Genomic DNA, 16001 nt, shown 5'->3' on the forward strand with positions numbered 1-16001 from the left:
GAAATGCAAGCTTTGGTGTTCCATAATTATTATGGCCATGGATCAAATGCTTTGGTTAATGTTAAACGTTGGATAAAAGAGAAACGTGACCAAATCAATTTATTTATAACAAACAAAGAGAGAAATTTACAAGAACAAAAACCCTTCATCCGCACCAGAAAAAAAAAAAAGACGGGAATTTCTAATATAATTCGAATCTCAAAACTAAAATGCTCCACGGAAAACACGAGAAATGAGTCATGGGCAGGAAGAATATACATAAAAAACGCAAACAAAAATCCAAAAACCCCAATATACTTCGCTAATTAGAGCTCCAATACTCTTTAAATTCGTATTCGTCTTTCCGAAATGCCTTGGGCACCTTTCCATCACAGTAACAACGTATGCAGAGGCTGAACCCGCATCTTCTCTCTTTGAATCTAGGACCAGCGATGGGATACTTGCAGACATCACAGGAGTATCCTCCTTGACGCAGTCTATCTCCGTTCTCAAGCTTGATCAACGTATCCAAAATCCCAAACCCAGAATTCATGTCATCGAACATGTCAACGAATTCGGGGAATGAAATCATGGACCCGTCGTCGTCTTCCTCATCCACCATCGATTCCCTCAAACACCTGGAGGGGAAGTACATGACGCTCAAGTATCTCAGATAGATTGAAGCATCTGATCTTCTGATTTGGCCTTGAACACCCTTGACGGAGCGCCAGAGCAGGGCATCGAAAGCAGCCCGCTTGCGCTTCTCCGGCGGGCCTGAACAGACGGGTGCTATGGCTGCGTAGAACATACCCAAATCGATTCTACCGGACCCTGTCACGTCCAAGATCGACAGAACTCGTTCGTCGACTGCCTTAACTGCTTCTTGAAAGGCCTCCGGTTTGAGAAAATGGAGAAGCTTGCGCAGTGTTACTTCTAAACCTGACTTCCGTATGGATTTCTCCGGTCCACCCGTACCTGAATAGGACACCGGAATGTCAACTCTGCTCAGCTCCATTTTGAAAAGATTCACATCACATCTATCCAGCCTGCTAACCCTCTGAAAAGCTCTGATGGGAAGAGCAGTGGACAATGTGTCTATACTTGTACCCTTTCTGCTATCTTGCTTGAATTTAGACGTTTCCACTACAATTATATCAGCTGGCTGCTCAAAATCCACTCCCACCTCGCTCTTAACTATGGAATTCAATCCCCCTTTGGATTTTTTTTGCAAGTGTTTCACATGAGCAATAGCATCATAAAGCTCAACCCTTTTCGTCATCTTGAATGCATCACTCAGGGCCCTCTTTGCCTCTTCCCCCTCACCTGCCCCCAGTAATGAAATTGCCCGATTCAGTTGGGCGCGCCAGTGATTCGGACGAATTGCCAGAACTCTCGTGTACATCTCTGCTGCTCGCCCAAACCGTCCGTCGTCCATAAATAATCCACCGAGGTTGTATAAAGCATCCAAGTGATCGGGCTTTAGATCAATCACCCTCTGAAACTCCAAAATCGCCCTTTCCTGTTCGCCAATCGCATGAAGAACCGACCCAAAATCACAATGGGCGTCTGCATAGTCTGGATTCAACAAAATTGCCTCTTCCAAAGCCGTCTCTGCTGGACCGTACTCTCCAACCCCAAACAAAGCACTGCCTAAAAGCTTCAGTGCTCGATAATGAGTCGGGCAAAGAATTGCAGCCTCGCGATAATGCTCACTCGCGTTGAGTAATAACCCTTCGCCTTCTAACGTGATTCCCAAATTGACATGAATCTGTGGGAGAAGTGTAGCCCACCCATCCGTGTCTAACTCGGCAGATTCCAGAGCCAAGAAGTAACACTCTTTAGCTTCTGTTGACTTGCCTAAAGAACACAGAGCATTGCCCATCTTGAAAAGAGTTCGAACGTCTGCTGGTCTAATTTCTGCCGCCCGGCGAAAGCTTTCCAAAGATTCAGCAAAGAGACGGTGATCATAAAGTGTTCTTCCCACCGCCATGTGCCCGTCGAATCTCTCATCTCGTGTTGGTGCAGAATCAACCCTAACCCTAATTCTCTCCAATTCTTTCAAGAATATCTTAAACTCGGAGCAACTCAAGTCCAAAAACGTCATCTTCCTGTTGAACTCCGCACTTAAATCCGTCGACCAGCCGGCATCTGAAAACCCATCCCCCCCGCTGGCATCTTTGACCCCTTTCTTCCGATTACAGGCCCTGACTCTCCTCCTGATCAAAAGTTCCAAATCTTCGACGACGGTCCAGGTAGCAGCGTAATCAATTCCAGGGATCGGGGACTCGACAGCCCAGGAGGGAGTACACTTCCCCGGAACGCGGTCAATATCGACATTATGGGAAGAAATTGCAGTCGGGACAGATATTCCAAGCGCCTCAAAATCCCGATCGACGTCTCCGGCGCCGTCGTCATAAGTCTGCAGAAGACCGTCAAAGGAAAGACCGACTTGCGGGTGAGAGACGAAATCAGAATAGGTACGGAAGACCTCGTCAATAATGGAAGAGATCTGCTCGGCGCTGAATTTAACGTTAGGGTTGACGGCAGCGACAAGGGCAGCCATCTCGGAGCCGTCGAGACCTCCGTCGGCATTGACGTCGAAGCGGTCGAAGATCAGTCGGACCTTATGACGCCGCGTGGCCGTCGAAGCCATCGGAGTTGTAGACGACCGCCCGGAAAAGGACATCGCGATCGTTTCACATTTTCAGGAGGCAAGAGGACGCAGAAGCTAAAATGCCGCGATGCGTTATCATTCGTAGATACCAGCTGGGCCCTATTGGCGGTTAGTTAACACTACATCCACGGAGCTTAACCGTAAAAAAGTACTGAAAAAGGAACTGGTGGTCACCTTCTAAGAGAGACGCATTTAGACGCTCTTATAAGACCCTTGCAGGCAGGACCAGTCGGCCTGAGATCTCCTCTGATGAGCAACGAGTCTCCTACCAGTGCCAACTGCCCCTTATGGATAATGGAGTCTAACAATTCGGTAGCCAAAAGGCAAGGGTCTTCTGAATTCTAGTCGACCAGCACAGCTCCATGCGCTACAGCCGGATCAACGACTTAAGAAGATTTTTTTATGGGCCCAGCCAGTTGATAATTGATGAGCAAGATGAATAGCGCGTCCCAAATGCTTGCGACACACTCTGGATCCTTGAATTGCAAGTCTCCAAAGACTGAAGAAAGGCTAAACGGACCAGGTGGTTTGAGCGGAAATCATTGCAATGATTTATGAGATTAATGAATAGCCATGATAGATTTTTCTCCCAGTGGACCAAACTGCCAAACGGCAACGACAAGGACAGACACATTATCTTCATTTATTGCAATCCTTTGCTGCTACTCATGTAACAGTATGAAGTAACAACCGCAGGTCGGTTTACAGCCTCTTTAGTCAGCTTACAAAAAGACGAGTACATTCAGCATTTCCACTATGGCTTTAACCGAACAGTATCCTTCGATAGAAAAGTAAGAAACAACGCAGGGGCGCGCCGCGACGTATTTATATGTTTTAACAATCCAGTGATTACATGTATAAACAAAGAAAAGGAAAGCAGATTAAAGGTGACGTTTGTCTGTCAAAGAAAGGCCCCAGGCGTTTTTGTTTAGCTTCCTAGTGAAGACCAGGTCCTGAATGCAGCTGGTATGTCCTGCTTGGCACAACTTGAAGAACGCCCGGTTGCTCTGCCAATTCCAAATCGCACAAAGAATCAATTATCAAAGAATACGCATAGCTGATCGGTTTTGTTTGGGATCAGAAAATTTGTATAGTTCCTTTCCGAAACAATTTCAACACTCTAAACCACTATCCCATGCTAGGGGCCTGATATGCACATGGATATCGAGAAAGCCATGCAACTACACTTACAACCTAAACCCATGTCTTGATTTATGTTTGTCAAAAGGATCAGGTAAATACTCAAACAAATTATTAACCAAAATTCTAAAGAACTCAAAAGTACTATGAAAATCATATCGCTATGGTGCAACTATCTGGATGCTGTGCTAGTCATCATCAAAACTGCAAGCATTTTAAAACTAACTGGATGCCTCTAGATAACAGCACCAGACTTCAAACATGAGTAGGACACAAAAAAAAATTATTAGCAATTAGAGAGGAGAGAGAAACCAAAAGTACCCTCTCTCTATAAGGCTAAATACAATAACAACTTGAAGCCATCATGAACCAAGAAATTCCATATAGACCTATCGTGAGAGAGATGGAATTTACATGAAAGAAATGGGCAATTGAGAAATTTAGAGAAATGAAGTTGCACCCACAAGGTTTAGAAAAACATCATGTTCAAGTCTGTCTGTTTCTGCACCCAACAAATGACAAGGGCACAGAGGTCCTAATATCATAGGAAAACCGAAATACTGGCGGATAAAATAAAATAAAAATCTTCATTACTCAAACACGTGAGAACCAAAGAACATACTCTAATGCCTTTAGTGTTCATAGTTCAGAACTTATGAATGAATTCTGAGGTGGAACATATGTTACATATCGAATCCCAGCTTTCAACAGATATCAACAAACTAGGCCTGTTACTAGCTTACTCATCAAACCTATGATGAGTAAGCTAGTAATACTCTCATGCCTTTAGTGTTCATAGTTCAGAACCTATGAATGGATTCTGAGGTGGAACATATGTTACACATCAAATCCCAGCTTACAACATATGTTAAAGTCTGTCTGTTTCTGCACCCAACAAATGACAAGGGCACAGAGGTCCAAATATCATAGGAAAATTGAAATACTGGCAGATAAAATAAAATAAAAAACTCTTCATTACTCAAACATATGAGGAACCAAAGAACATACTCTAATGTCTTTAGTGTTCATGGTTCAGAACCTATTAATGGATTCTGAGGTGGAACATATGTTACATATCAAATCCCAGCTTACAACAGATATCAACAAACTAGGCCTGTTACTTGCTTACTCATGAAGCTACAATCTTCGAGAAAATGACTGTCCATACAATCTATTTTCTCAGTTTGAAAGAACAATCACCAGTAATATGCAAGAACATGAAAAGAGTAATCGTGCTTCTAAACTGGTAAACAATATGTGAGCTATTTGCTTCCTGGGAAAGTCTTTGGTAGTTGATGTGCAAGCCATAAAAAAGCAACCACAAGTAATATGCAAGCATATGAAAATCTTTAATAGCAATAATATACCAACTACAATAAATCTTATAATCTCTATGCATTAACACAAAAATGACATTGTGCACAGAAGACCAAAATCATGGAATGTACAGTACATCAAGGTTACCTTGGTCAATTAGTCTAATAGTGGAATAAAATGACATGGTACACACATGTTAATGAAAAAAACAAAGTTGGTTCAAGAATTAATATCCAGTACAAGAATGTAGCAAATAGCAGAAGAATGTTAAGCTAATGCAATGAAGCAAAAATAGACACAACAGAAATGAATGACTCCCGTTTTGCAGCTACAATAGAAACCAAAGGCTTAAGCATGAAAATGGGAAAGGATGTTCACAGTGATACTTAAGAGGAGAAAGAGATAAGTTCCAAAAATAATTTTTCATGGGTGCCATATTTTCAAATACCACTGCCACGATTTCTATCAAGGACATATAAAATAACTATATTAGCCCTTTTCTTACCTTTTCAAATTTAGATTATAGAAAAAAACTATATTGGAGGAAAAACAGACTCAATGAAGAGCTCGCTTTCATCCTTTAATTTGGTCGGAAAAAGGGGGAAGACCACTTCCATTCCTCTATCTATCCTAGATATGAGAAAAGGAGAAGAGTGGGAAAGGCTCCTCCCTCCTCTCCTCTCCACATGAACAGGGAGGAAGGAGAAGATGGACCCCCCTCTCCCCTGTCTTCTGAACAGAAAAAAAGGAACGGGGAGAGGACAATCTCTCCACATCACTCTGTATACATCCCCCAGTAAAGTCTTACTCCAGGTCAAAACTGAGTTTCGTGTTGGATAAGAATTTACTTCTGTTAACATGAAATGACTACTTAATGATGATCCTCTTTGGTATAAAGAGTTAGTTCTGATATTGGCAAAGGAAGACAGTTTTGCTAAGATGATAGCAGCATTTATAGACGAGATAAAAAATTTAAGCTACACAACATGAAAGCCAGGATAAAACACTCACGGTGAAATATTGTGTGAACATGTCCAACTCGATGGTGGGGGACATGTAATTTTTTACAACAATTATCTTTTGTGATTGTGAATCCATGGTAGCATTTATTTTCCATTTACTTTGTACTACAACTGGTTCATAGCAATTGTAATAAAAAACAGAAGGACGTCACATACTTGGATGGAAAATTAAGCTATGCACATTCTAAAAACGATTTGCATCTGACTCGTATCCTATATAAGCATTTTTTTTAAATGGCCATCCCATATAAGTATGAAGCCAGAATAGAACTAAAACAACTGTATGATAAAGCAACCTGGATCGACATAAAACGATAATGGGCAAAGGCAGATCAAAACGTGGTTCCACCTCCGCAAAGTATCTGAACATCATAATATTCCTACCATACTCAGCAAACGGAAATTAATCAGCAGATCCTTGTGTCAATTAGATTGCAAATTACTGATTTTTACGACAAGATCAAGCTAGTAAAGCATCAAATGCGCAAAATGCAATACATGTATTTCACAATTGAGATTTTTGCAACTAAACCCAGAAAAAGAATATCCCACTTCAGAGCGCATAAATATTTAAGCATGAAATCAGATACCAAATTTATGAATTTTCAACAAAAAAAATCCCACACCAACTTATACTTACTCGAAATCTCGGCAACTTGCTCAGAAGTGAGCTTAGCAGAAAATCCGCTGGCAGCCGTCTTGTAGCTGTACAACAAAGCCTCTTTGGCAGCCTCCTCGCTGGACGAATGCAAGACTCCGTAAAAAAAATTGACCATAATTACAAGGAAATAGCAACACAATAACTGGAAGAAAAATTAAAAATATCGAGCGGATCAGAAGGTTGAACCTGCCAAGAACGGAAGTTAGGGTTCGAACATGATAAACCTCGGGCTCCTCTCCTTCAGGCCTCTCTGTGTAAACTATGTGAACTACACGATCATTGCCACTACTGTTTCCCTTTCCCTCTGCGTCTGCCATTCTCGCTATCGGTACCACCAACAACACCAACAACACCAAAAGTCTCTTCGTCATTTCTTCTACGAGGTTATCCCCTCTTTATTTAACTCTCCAGTCTCAATCTTTACCGTAATTGGTAGATACCCTTCCTCATTTCTGTCAGATTTTTGTCTAACTTGTCGCGCAATCTGCCGTGTTGCTTACGCTCGAAGGGATTTGCTGACAGTTGGCACTCGTTTGAAGCGTCCATTTGTCTGGTGGGATAGCAGTAATCCTGTAGAAGGCCGAATCCAACGTCGCAGAGTCCGTCCGTGCCTGTGTAGTTGTAGCGTGTGTGACAGTGTGAATTGGCGTCGAGGTGCGAGAGAGCAACAGGCCCTCGTTACAATCGGCAAACCGTGGCTTATTTTTAATACATTATAATAATGTGGATAGATCAAGTTATTCCTGTGGCTCCATGGATATGACTGTGGTCCAACTAGCCATGATCCCAACCTTGATTTGTGTCACATTTATGCAATTACTTACATAGGACACTGTATATAGGCGTGGATTTGTGTCATCCGGTGATGTACAACCAACGAGGCTGTTGAATCTTAAGCGAAAAGTTCTATTTAGCCACATGAATCTTCTTCTCCTTTACCAAGATCCCCGTGAATCTGCATCTTTGATCCATAAATCTCTCCTCTTCCTCTGCTTATCCAGAGATTCCCATTTGCCCAACAAGTTATCCTCTTTCCCCAACTGTTTCTTTTGATTCTTTCCTTGTTTCAAGTCTCTTTTGCCTCTCCTTTCTTTATATTTTTACATATATACCAGGCTGAAGCTCTCCTATGCTGGAGGGTGCTGACTGAATCTGGGCAACCATGGCAAGCGTAGTTCCGGTCGCCTACCAAAGCAATACATCGGCGGTGGTGGCGGACTGGTTGAACAAAGGAGATAACGCATGGCAGATGATCGCGGCCACCTCGTAATTCTTTACGGCTCCATCGGGGCAGTGAACTCGGCGTTCATGGCGCTCTACGCCTTCGCCGCCGTCTGGTTATGCTGGTTTACATGGGCTTACAAGATGTCCTTCGGCCACAAGCTCCTGCCCCAGCCTTGCTCTCGGGCTGAAGTTTCTTATTAAACAGGCTGCCCTCCCCGCGACTACCCATTACTACCATGGAGGGGAGGGGGGGGGGTGTCGAGATGGGCATGGTCACGCCCTACTATCCCCTGGTTTCCATCGTGTACTTCCAGTGCGTCTTCGCCGCCATTACTTCTGATTCTAATAGCCGGGTCTCTGCTTAGTAGAATGAATGTCAAGGCCTGGATGCTCTTCGTCCCCCTCTGGCTCACTTTCTCCTACACAGTCGGAGCTTTCAGTCTGTGGGGAGGCGGGTTTCTCTTCCACTGGGGAGTGATAGACTACTCCGGCGGATACGTCATTCACCTCTCATCCAGGATAGCCGAATCAGTCGCTGCGTACTGGGTAACTAAACTATCAATTAGTTAGTACAACATTTAGTATGGATCGAAGAATTCTCATCTTAGTTCATGTCTGAAATTTGTTTTTTACGTGTTTGTGGCGGCGGTGGAGGTGCAGGTAGGACCGCGATCGACCAAGGACAGGGAGAAGTTTCCGCCGAACAACCTGCTGTTGATGCTGACGGGCGCCGGCCTACTGTCCATGGGTTGGGCGGGATTCAACGGAGGAGACCCTTATTCGGCGAACATTGACTCGTCCATGGCGGTGCTCAACACTAACATAAGCCCGGCCACGAGCCTGCTAAGTATGGACGTGGCTTGTTGTCATCTTCTTCAAGAAGCCCTCCGTTTATCGGACCCGTTCAGGGGATGATCACAGGGCTTGTTTGCATTACACCGGGTGCAGGTACCATTTTTTAGAGTTTTTTACCAAGATAACAGTTTCAAAAAACATATTTTGAAAAACAACGACGCCATTAACTTATTTTTAAAAATACCGAACTTTGATCGGTCAATTGTACATGTGTACAATCAAAGACGAGCTTACGTGTTGTCACATCATCAATGTAATATGAGTAGATTAAAACATGAGCTGCCACGTTATTATCCCGACACATCAGTTGCCATGTAAGTTGTCATGTCATTATATATTACCATCTTTTTGTCCTGACATCTATGGCCACATAAGCCCTCAATTATGTTTTTCATTCTAATCTCTTCCTCGATCTCTCCTCGCCTCTCGTCTCGACCCCTCTCCTCTCGCTGCTCCCCTACTGCCACCGCTCAGCCTAGACACCCCCCTCTCAACCGCTCCCTCTTCGTCTCAACCCAGACTTCATCTTAGCCTCATCTCTCATTCTTCTTCTCCGTTCATCCTCTCGCCGCCCCTTTCTCAAAACCAAAAACTATCATTTCATCTTTTGTCACCCCTACTCTCAAAATCTAACCCTATAATTTCCTCTCAGAGCCCCCTCTCTTAATACCCTATTATTTCACTCTCTCGCCGCCCCTTCTCTCAAAACTGAAACCCTACTCACCCTCCAGACCTGAATTTGAATTTCAAAAGCCGATTTAGTAGGATGATTTTTTAGGGCGTTTGTTAATTGAATCTAATTATTGTGTTTAATTATAATATTGATTTGAATTTAGGTATTTAATTACTGTATTTTTTTTATTTACTATTTAATTTTTGATTTTATGTTAATGAAATTTCTGTCAATTTTTTTACTTTTTAAATATTTTAAATCCATAATAAATGGGTAAGAGTACGATTTTTTCTATTTATAAATATTTTATATATAATTAGTATACTTATTTTTTTTTTTTCAATATAAAGTAATAAAAAGTGTAACAATAATTTTTTTAATTAATAAATATTTTAATTTTTCTTTAAATTTATTCAAATTTTTATTATTTAATGACGTGGTTGATGATGTGTCAGAATAATGACGTGGCAACCGATGTTTTCGTCGACTCACACTATATGGATGACATGGCGACGTACACAATCAAAGTTTACATGTCGCTTTGACTATACACATATACAGTGGACTAGTCAAAGTTCGGTATTTTTTAAAATAAGTTCATGGCGTCATTATTTTTCAAAATATGTTTTTTGAAACTGTTATTTTGGTAAAAAACCTTTTTTTCTATTTTATACAGATAGAGCCGAGGTGAGAGAAAAACCCGAAGATTGATATAAAGAAATGGTTTTTGTTTCCGGTAGAAGAGGATCCAATTTACTAAAACTGAAGCAAAGTTCAAACGAATCCAACATTGGTTTAGTAAAAAATATTTTTTCTTTTATTTAAGGAGGTCATGTATGAGTGGGCACCAAGCCAAATTCACTCCCAAACCGTTGGAGTTTAACTTGTTCAACTTTATTTGGAGTTTAAACCAACTTGAACTTGAGAGCTCAAATTCAGTTAAAATTTTTAGGTTCGAGCTCTATTCCAATTTTAGAGTCGAGGTTGAGCTCAACCTCTAACTCGAGCTCCAAATATTGAAATCAAGCCAAATTCGAACATCTAATGCCACCCCAGCTTTCACTAATGCGGTGTGTATTTTAAAGGTTAAAATCTAGTATTCTTACAAATAGATTTAAAGTTTTGGTATTTTATTAAATAAAAATTTTTATTTTGATTTTTTTCTTAACTGTCCCTTTAAAATATCTGCCTTGTTCTAAGCAAGGGTTAATTTGACTTTTTATATCACACAGTTTTATTTTAAAATTTAATTGTAAATTTTTTGAATTAATAATCTTAATTAAGGGCACAGGATGTCTGAAGATGGCAGCGTCCCATCCCATGGTTCACTATGATGATCGTATTCGTCCACAAACGTTGGTCTCTCCTACAGAAGATCGACGACACCCTCACCGTCGTCGAATTTCTCGGCGGCATCACCACCGGCCTCTTCGCGAAACCCACCCTCTGCGCTCTCTTCCTCCCCGTCACCAACTCCAGAGGCGCCTTCTACCGCGGTTCCGGCAGCATCCAGTTCGTCAAACAGATCGTGGGAGCCCTCTTCATCATTGGCTGGAACATCGTTGCCACTTCCATCATCTGCCTCGTTAATCGTCTGGTCGCTCCCCTTAGGATGCCTGAGGAGGAGATCACCGTCGGCCACGACACCGTGCATGGCGAGGAAACCTACGCTCGGTGGGGACACGGGGAGAAGTATGATCGTCCAAGCACGGGTGGTCTGATGATACTGTCCATACGAAAGTCTCCAGTGGAGCCACCCAGGATGTCTGAAGATAGCCAAGAGTGCATGTCGTACACTGAAGCTGTTTCTTGTGTCTAAAAGGTGAAACTGGGAATCGGGAGTCTTTGTATGAATTGATTGATTCTAGAATTTTGAATGATTCTTGTAAAAGCGACGGGGGACGAAGATGGAGGTCGTGGGTCTGTTCTTGATCATCTATCAGCAGGAAAGTGGAAAGTCTATAACGGTGAACTGCATTTGCAGAATGATATAACGATCAACAGAGGCAGACGAAGACATAAATTGCAGCCGGAGAGTCTAACGAAGACGTTTAACCAAATAGACGCAGACGTCTGGGGAGGGGAATTGAAGAAGAGTGGCTGAGACCAAGAAATTAGACCAGATTAGACCAAGTCAGCATTTCAGATTCCTACTACCCATTGACTACTATTTCCGATTCAATAAGTTAATTCATCTTTTGAAAAGCTCCTTCTGTTTTTGAATTAATTTTTTTATCATTTTATTTACTTTATAAAATAAAGTATTTTATTTTACAAAATATGTATAAGTTGTATTTACTGAAAAACAAATAAGTAAATATTAATTAATTATATAAATTATTATGTTAATTACATTATTAAATTTATATAAAATTTATCTTTATAGAAGTAACAAAAAATTAATTATGTTTTTATATTATTGTTATCAAACATATTTTTTATGTTAATAAATATTATATTGAATTTGAACTAATTATTTTATATTGATTAATTATTATTTTTTAAAAAGAAAAAAAAATGAGATACCCTCTGATTTGTGAGAGGTTGGCCATGAAATTATTTGATGAAATTGGAAGCTTCAATTCCATCATTTTGTGATGAAATGAGGTAATATAAAGCGAATCCTATTCCAATTTTGGTGCATTAACATAATTTTATCACTTAAGTAAATTTAATTGAAAAAATAAAAAGTCAAATTAAATTCCTAAATTCCTCTGTTCCTGGAATCCCTGCTCGCACCGTGAACGACAACTAAGAGCAAACAGTCAAAAGTCATCTCTTTCCTCTCTGATTTTTCTTCTCGGTTGGACACAAGGCACAGCAACATAAAACCATCCAGTGGTTCTCTCGGTCTCCTCTGCAGACAATTAGAGCTTCAATGCTACGAAAGATGGCTTTTCAGTCTGCCTGTGGCTTCCTTTGTCTCAGCCTCTTGTTCTCTTATCTTAACTTGGTTTTCGCCGCCGTCTTAAAGGGGTCTACGCTCCGCCCCACTGACCCCAATCCCTTCTGGGAATCCTCAAATGGCACATTTGTTCTGGGTTTTCTCCCCAGCACCCAATCTTCTTCTTCCTACATCTTCTCCATTGCTTACTCCGCCACACCCATCTGGGTCCCGACGGAAACCGTCTTAGATCGCGCCGCCGCTTTGCAATTCACCGATGACGGCAACCTCCGCGTCCTTAATGGCTCCGGCTTTGCTGTATGGCAGTCAAACACCGCCAATCTTGGGATCACCTCTGCGATCCTCGACGACTCGGGTAACCTTGCTCTAAAAAATGACTCCTCGTTTACTTTGTGGCAGTCTTTCGAACACCCCACGGATACCGTGCTCCAGTCCCAGAATTTCACTAGGAGTATGGTTTTACGATCTGGGCCTTATTCTTTTTCTCTGGCCTCGTCCGGGAATTTGACATTGACGTGGAATAATTGGACTCAATACTGGAATCGGGGCCTGAATTCGAGTATTGTCTCGAACAGGAGCCTCGTTTCTCCCAGCCTGATGCTTCAACCGGTTGGCCTTTTGTATCTTTATGATAGTTCCTTGCCCAGTGAGGTCAATTTGGCCTATAGTAGTGACTACGGGGATAGTGGGGACTTTATTAGGTTTTTGAGATTGGATTCTGATGGGAATTTGAGAGCTTACAGTGCCGAAAGGGATAGCAATAGTCCGACAGTTCAGTGGTCTGCCGTTTCAGACCAGTGTGAAGTTTTCGGATGGTGCGGGAATATGGGTATATGTACTTACAACGCTTCATCTCCAGTTTGTAAGTGCCCATCTCAGAACTTTGAATTTTCTGATCCAAATGATCCAAGACAAGGATGTAAGAGGAAACAAGAGATTGAAGAATGTCCAGGGAACTCGACTATGTTGCAGTTAGATCATACTGAGTTCTTGACGTACCCTCCTGATACTTCTACCCAGGTTTACTTTGCTGGAACCACCGCTTGCAGTTCAAATTGCCTCATGGATGAGACTTGTGTTGCTTCAACATCACTGGCCGATGGGACGGGTATGTGTTACTTTAAATTTTCCGGTTTCGTCAGTGGGTACCAATCACCTTCTATACCGAGCACATCTTTCGTTAAGGTATGCTCACCAGCTATTCCTAATGATTCCCCTGCTAATGGAATTCCAGATATAACCAAGTCAAAATTAGAGGCTTGGCTAGTTGCCCTTGTGGTGGTTGCAACCATCGGGGCGCTGGTTATTGCAGAATTAGGTCTTTGGTGGTGGTTCTGTCGTAACAATACCAAATTTGGGGGCTTGTCTGCACAATATGCCCTTCTGGAGTATGCTTCAGGGGCACCAGTGCAGTTCTCATATAAGGATCTTCACCGTTCAACCAAAGGGTTCAAAGAAAAGCTGGGAGCTGGGGGGTTTGGTGCTGTTTATAGAGGGGTTCTTACTACCAAAACTGTGGTTGCAGTGAAACAGCTTGAAGGCATTGAACAAGGAGCGAAGCAGTTCAGGATGGAAGTTGCAATAATCAGTAGCACCCACCATTTGAATTTGGTGAGGTTAATTGGCTTTTGTTCCGAAGGTCGGCACAGGTTGCTGGTCTACGAGTTTATGAAGAATGGGTCCTTGGATTATTTTCTATTTTCTTTCAACTCGGCCAGGAAGGGGTTGAATTGGGAGTCAAGGTTTAGTATAGCTCTAGGAACTGCAAGGGGAATAACATACTTGCATGAGGAGTGTAGGGATTGTATAGTCCATTGTGATATAAAGCCAGAGAACATACTTCTGGATGAGAACTTCAATGCTAGAGTATCAGATTTTGGCCTTGCGAAGCTGATTAATCCGAAGGATCACAGGCAACGGACTTTAACTAGTGTGAGGGGGACTCGGGGATACCTGGCACCAGAATGGTTAGCCAATCTTCCAATCACTTCGAAGTCTGATGTGTATAGCTATGGTATGGTTTTATTGGAGATTGTAAGTGGGAGGAGGAACTTTGATGTCTCAGAGGATACGGGTGGGAAAAAGTTCTCTCTATGGGCTTATGATGAATTCGATAAAGGGAATTTTGGAAGCATTTTGGACCCAAGATTAGCTGATCAGGAGGTGGATCTGGATGAGCTGGGTAGGGCTGTTCAGGTAAGTTTTTGGTGCATACAAGAACAACCTTCACAAAGGCCTACCATGGGAAAGGTGGTTCAGATGTTGGAGGGGATCATGGTTATTGAGAAGCCTCCAGCCCCAAAGGCTACAGAAAGTTCTCTTGGTAGCACTAGTGCTAGTGCTAGTGGTAGTATAAGTGCTTTGTCCACCTTCGCTGCTTCAGCCCCAGTTCCATCTTCCAACTCTTCTGCTCAGGTTCTGGGTTTGTCTTCCCTTTCTGGAAGGAACTTTGAGAATTCCTCATCGCTTCGTGGCACAGGCTAAAGCATGACTAAATCCATAGACTGGGGATATAAATCTTGGTTCAGTTTTATAATTTGTAGTTACCCACAAATGGTGTTCATATCAGTCACAAGCGGAGTGGTTAGTGGGCTGTCTCATACCTCCCAACTGCTAGTGAAGAAGAGGCTTTTAAGTTTGAAGTGCCTTCAGATCTTTCTGTACTAATTTTGCAAACTCGTAAATAGAAAACCAAAATCCCCATACTGGAAGGGTAAAGATTATTATTGCTTCAAATGAGTCTATCAGGTGAATTTCTTCCATCTTTGGGTGTTGAGTGTCATCTGTGACTGCAATTGAGGAAATTCCAAAGATACCTCTTTCCACTACTTGAAAGAAAACGAGAGAAATGCAACCAGAGAAGGGCAAATTTTTCTTTGCAATGTCCCTCTTCTTATTCAAATGGATCTTTGGAAGTAATTATTTCTCATTACTTTTTATGTTACTTTACAACAAAGAAACAGAAATAAAAAGCCTGCAACAGAATGCAAGACACCTGAGTTTGTAAAGAGATTAGAACTGCATCCCCAGACATGGTTGTAGAAAGAGAACTAAACTGAGAATGAAGAATGATCATCAATATTGCAATGGTTTTTTTTTCTTTTTTCAAGGAACAATCTTCTGAATCACTGGATGCTGATAAATTGTTTTTGAGATTCTTTTTCAAAGCAAATTGACTATAATGGAAACCGTTTGATCTCCACACACATACACATATAAAAAATAAAAATAAAAACAGATAAGACAAATGAAAAGCATCGTGTGCACCCTAGATGGCGAGAGTCCGAACCCACCACGACTAACCAAATGTTGTAAGTGTGGGTTTTTGGTTCTATTTAATCGACTAGTCATTTGGGATTGTATTGGTCCCACATAATGCTCTCAAACGTTCAAACGTCTCGTGTCACCCGTGTAGACCCACTGCAGCCGCACGCCCCGTGTCACCAGGCGTCATTTTAGCTTTTCTGATTCGGTAGAGATGATAAGCCCTATATTAACTGCTGAAAGGAAAATGCTTTCTCGCACGTGCGTCTATGCGGGACGGGATCCCT

General features: G+C 41.9%; 3 protein-coding genes and 1 pseudogene across 4 annotated transcripts; 2 read left to right on the forward strand and 2 right to left on the reverse strand.

The window, feature by feature from the left end:
- Positions 1 to 86: 86 nt before the first annotated feature.
- On the reverse strand, positions 87 to 2906 carry LOC137956938 (uncharacterized TPR repeat-containing protein At1g05150-like). The gene has a single exon (XM_068804609.1). It carries the CDS (start codon positions 2663 to 2665, stop codon positions 302 to 304), a length of 2364 nt encoding a protein of 787 aa, XP_068660710.1. The 5' UTR covers positions 2666 to 2906; the 3' UTR covers positions 87 to 301.
- Positions 2907 to 3271: 365 nt separating this feature from the next.
- LOC137956954 (subtilisin-like protease SBT3.11) lies at positions 3272 to 7254 on the reverse strand. Its single transcript, XM_068804628.1, has 3 exons — positions 6980 to 7254; positions 6773 to 6870; positions 3272 to 3660 (listed from the first exon to the last, which is right to left on the reverse strand). The coding sequence occupies exons 1-3, from the start codon at positions 7162 to 7164 to the stop codon at positions 3590 to 3592; spliced, it is 354 nt and encodes a 117-aa protein (XP_068660729.1). The 5' UTR covers positions 7165 to 7254; the 3' UTR covers positions 3272 to 3589.
- Positions 7255 to 7955: 701 nt separating this feature from the next.
- Positions 7956 to 11315, forward strand: LOC137957200 (ammonium transporter 3 member 1-like; annotated as a pseudogene).
- A 1039-nt stretch (positions 11316 to 12354) lies between these two features.
- On the forward strand, positions 12355 to 15511 carry LOC137957006 (G-type lectin S-receptor-like serine/threonine-protein kinase At1g34300). 2 transcript variants are annotated; one of them, XM_068804704.1, is made up of 2 exons: positions 12355 to 13558; positions 13976 to 15511. In XM_068804704.1, the coding sequence occupies exons 1-2, from the start codon at positions 12424 to 12426 to the stop codon at positions 14932 to 14934; spliced, it is 2094 nt and encodes a 697-aa protein (XP_068660805.1). In that variant the 5' UTR covers positions 12355 to 12423; the 3' UTR covers positions 14935 to 15511. The 2 variants fall into 2 exon arrangements, with proteins under 2 accessions (XP_068660805.1, XP_068660804.1); XM_068804703.1 differs by having other exon boundaries at positions 12355 to 15511.
- The last annotated feature ends 490 nt before the right edge of the window (positions 15512 to 16001 follow it).

Source organism: Aristolochia californica, unplaced genomic scaffold (genome assembly GCF_029961685.1).
Source record: "Aristolochia californica isolate CCGP_79_NKW_82.1479 unplaced genomic scaffold, dmAriCali1.0.hap1 SCAF_2, whole genome shotgun sequence".
Taxonomy (NCBI): Eukaryota; Viridiplantae; Streptophyta; class Magnoliopsida; order Piperales; family Aristolochiaceae; genus Aristolochia; species Aristolochia californica.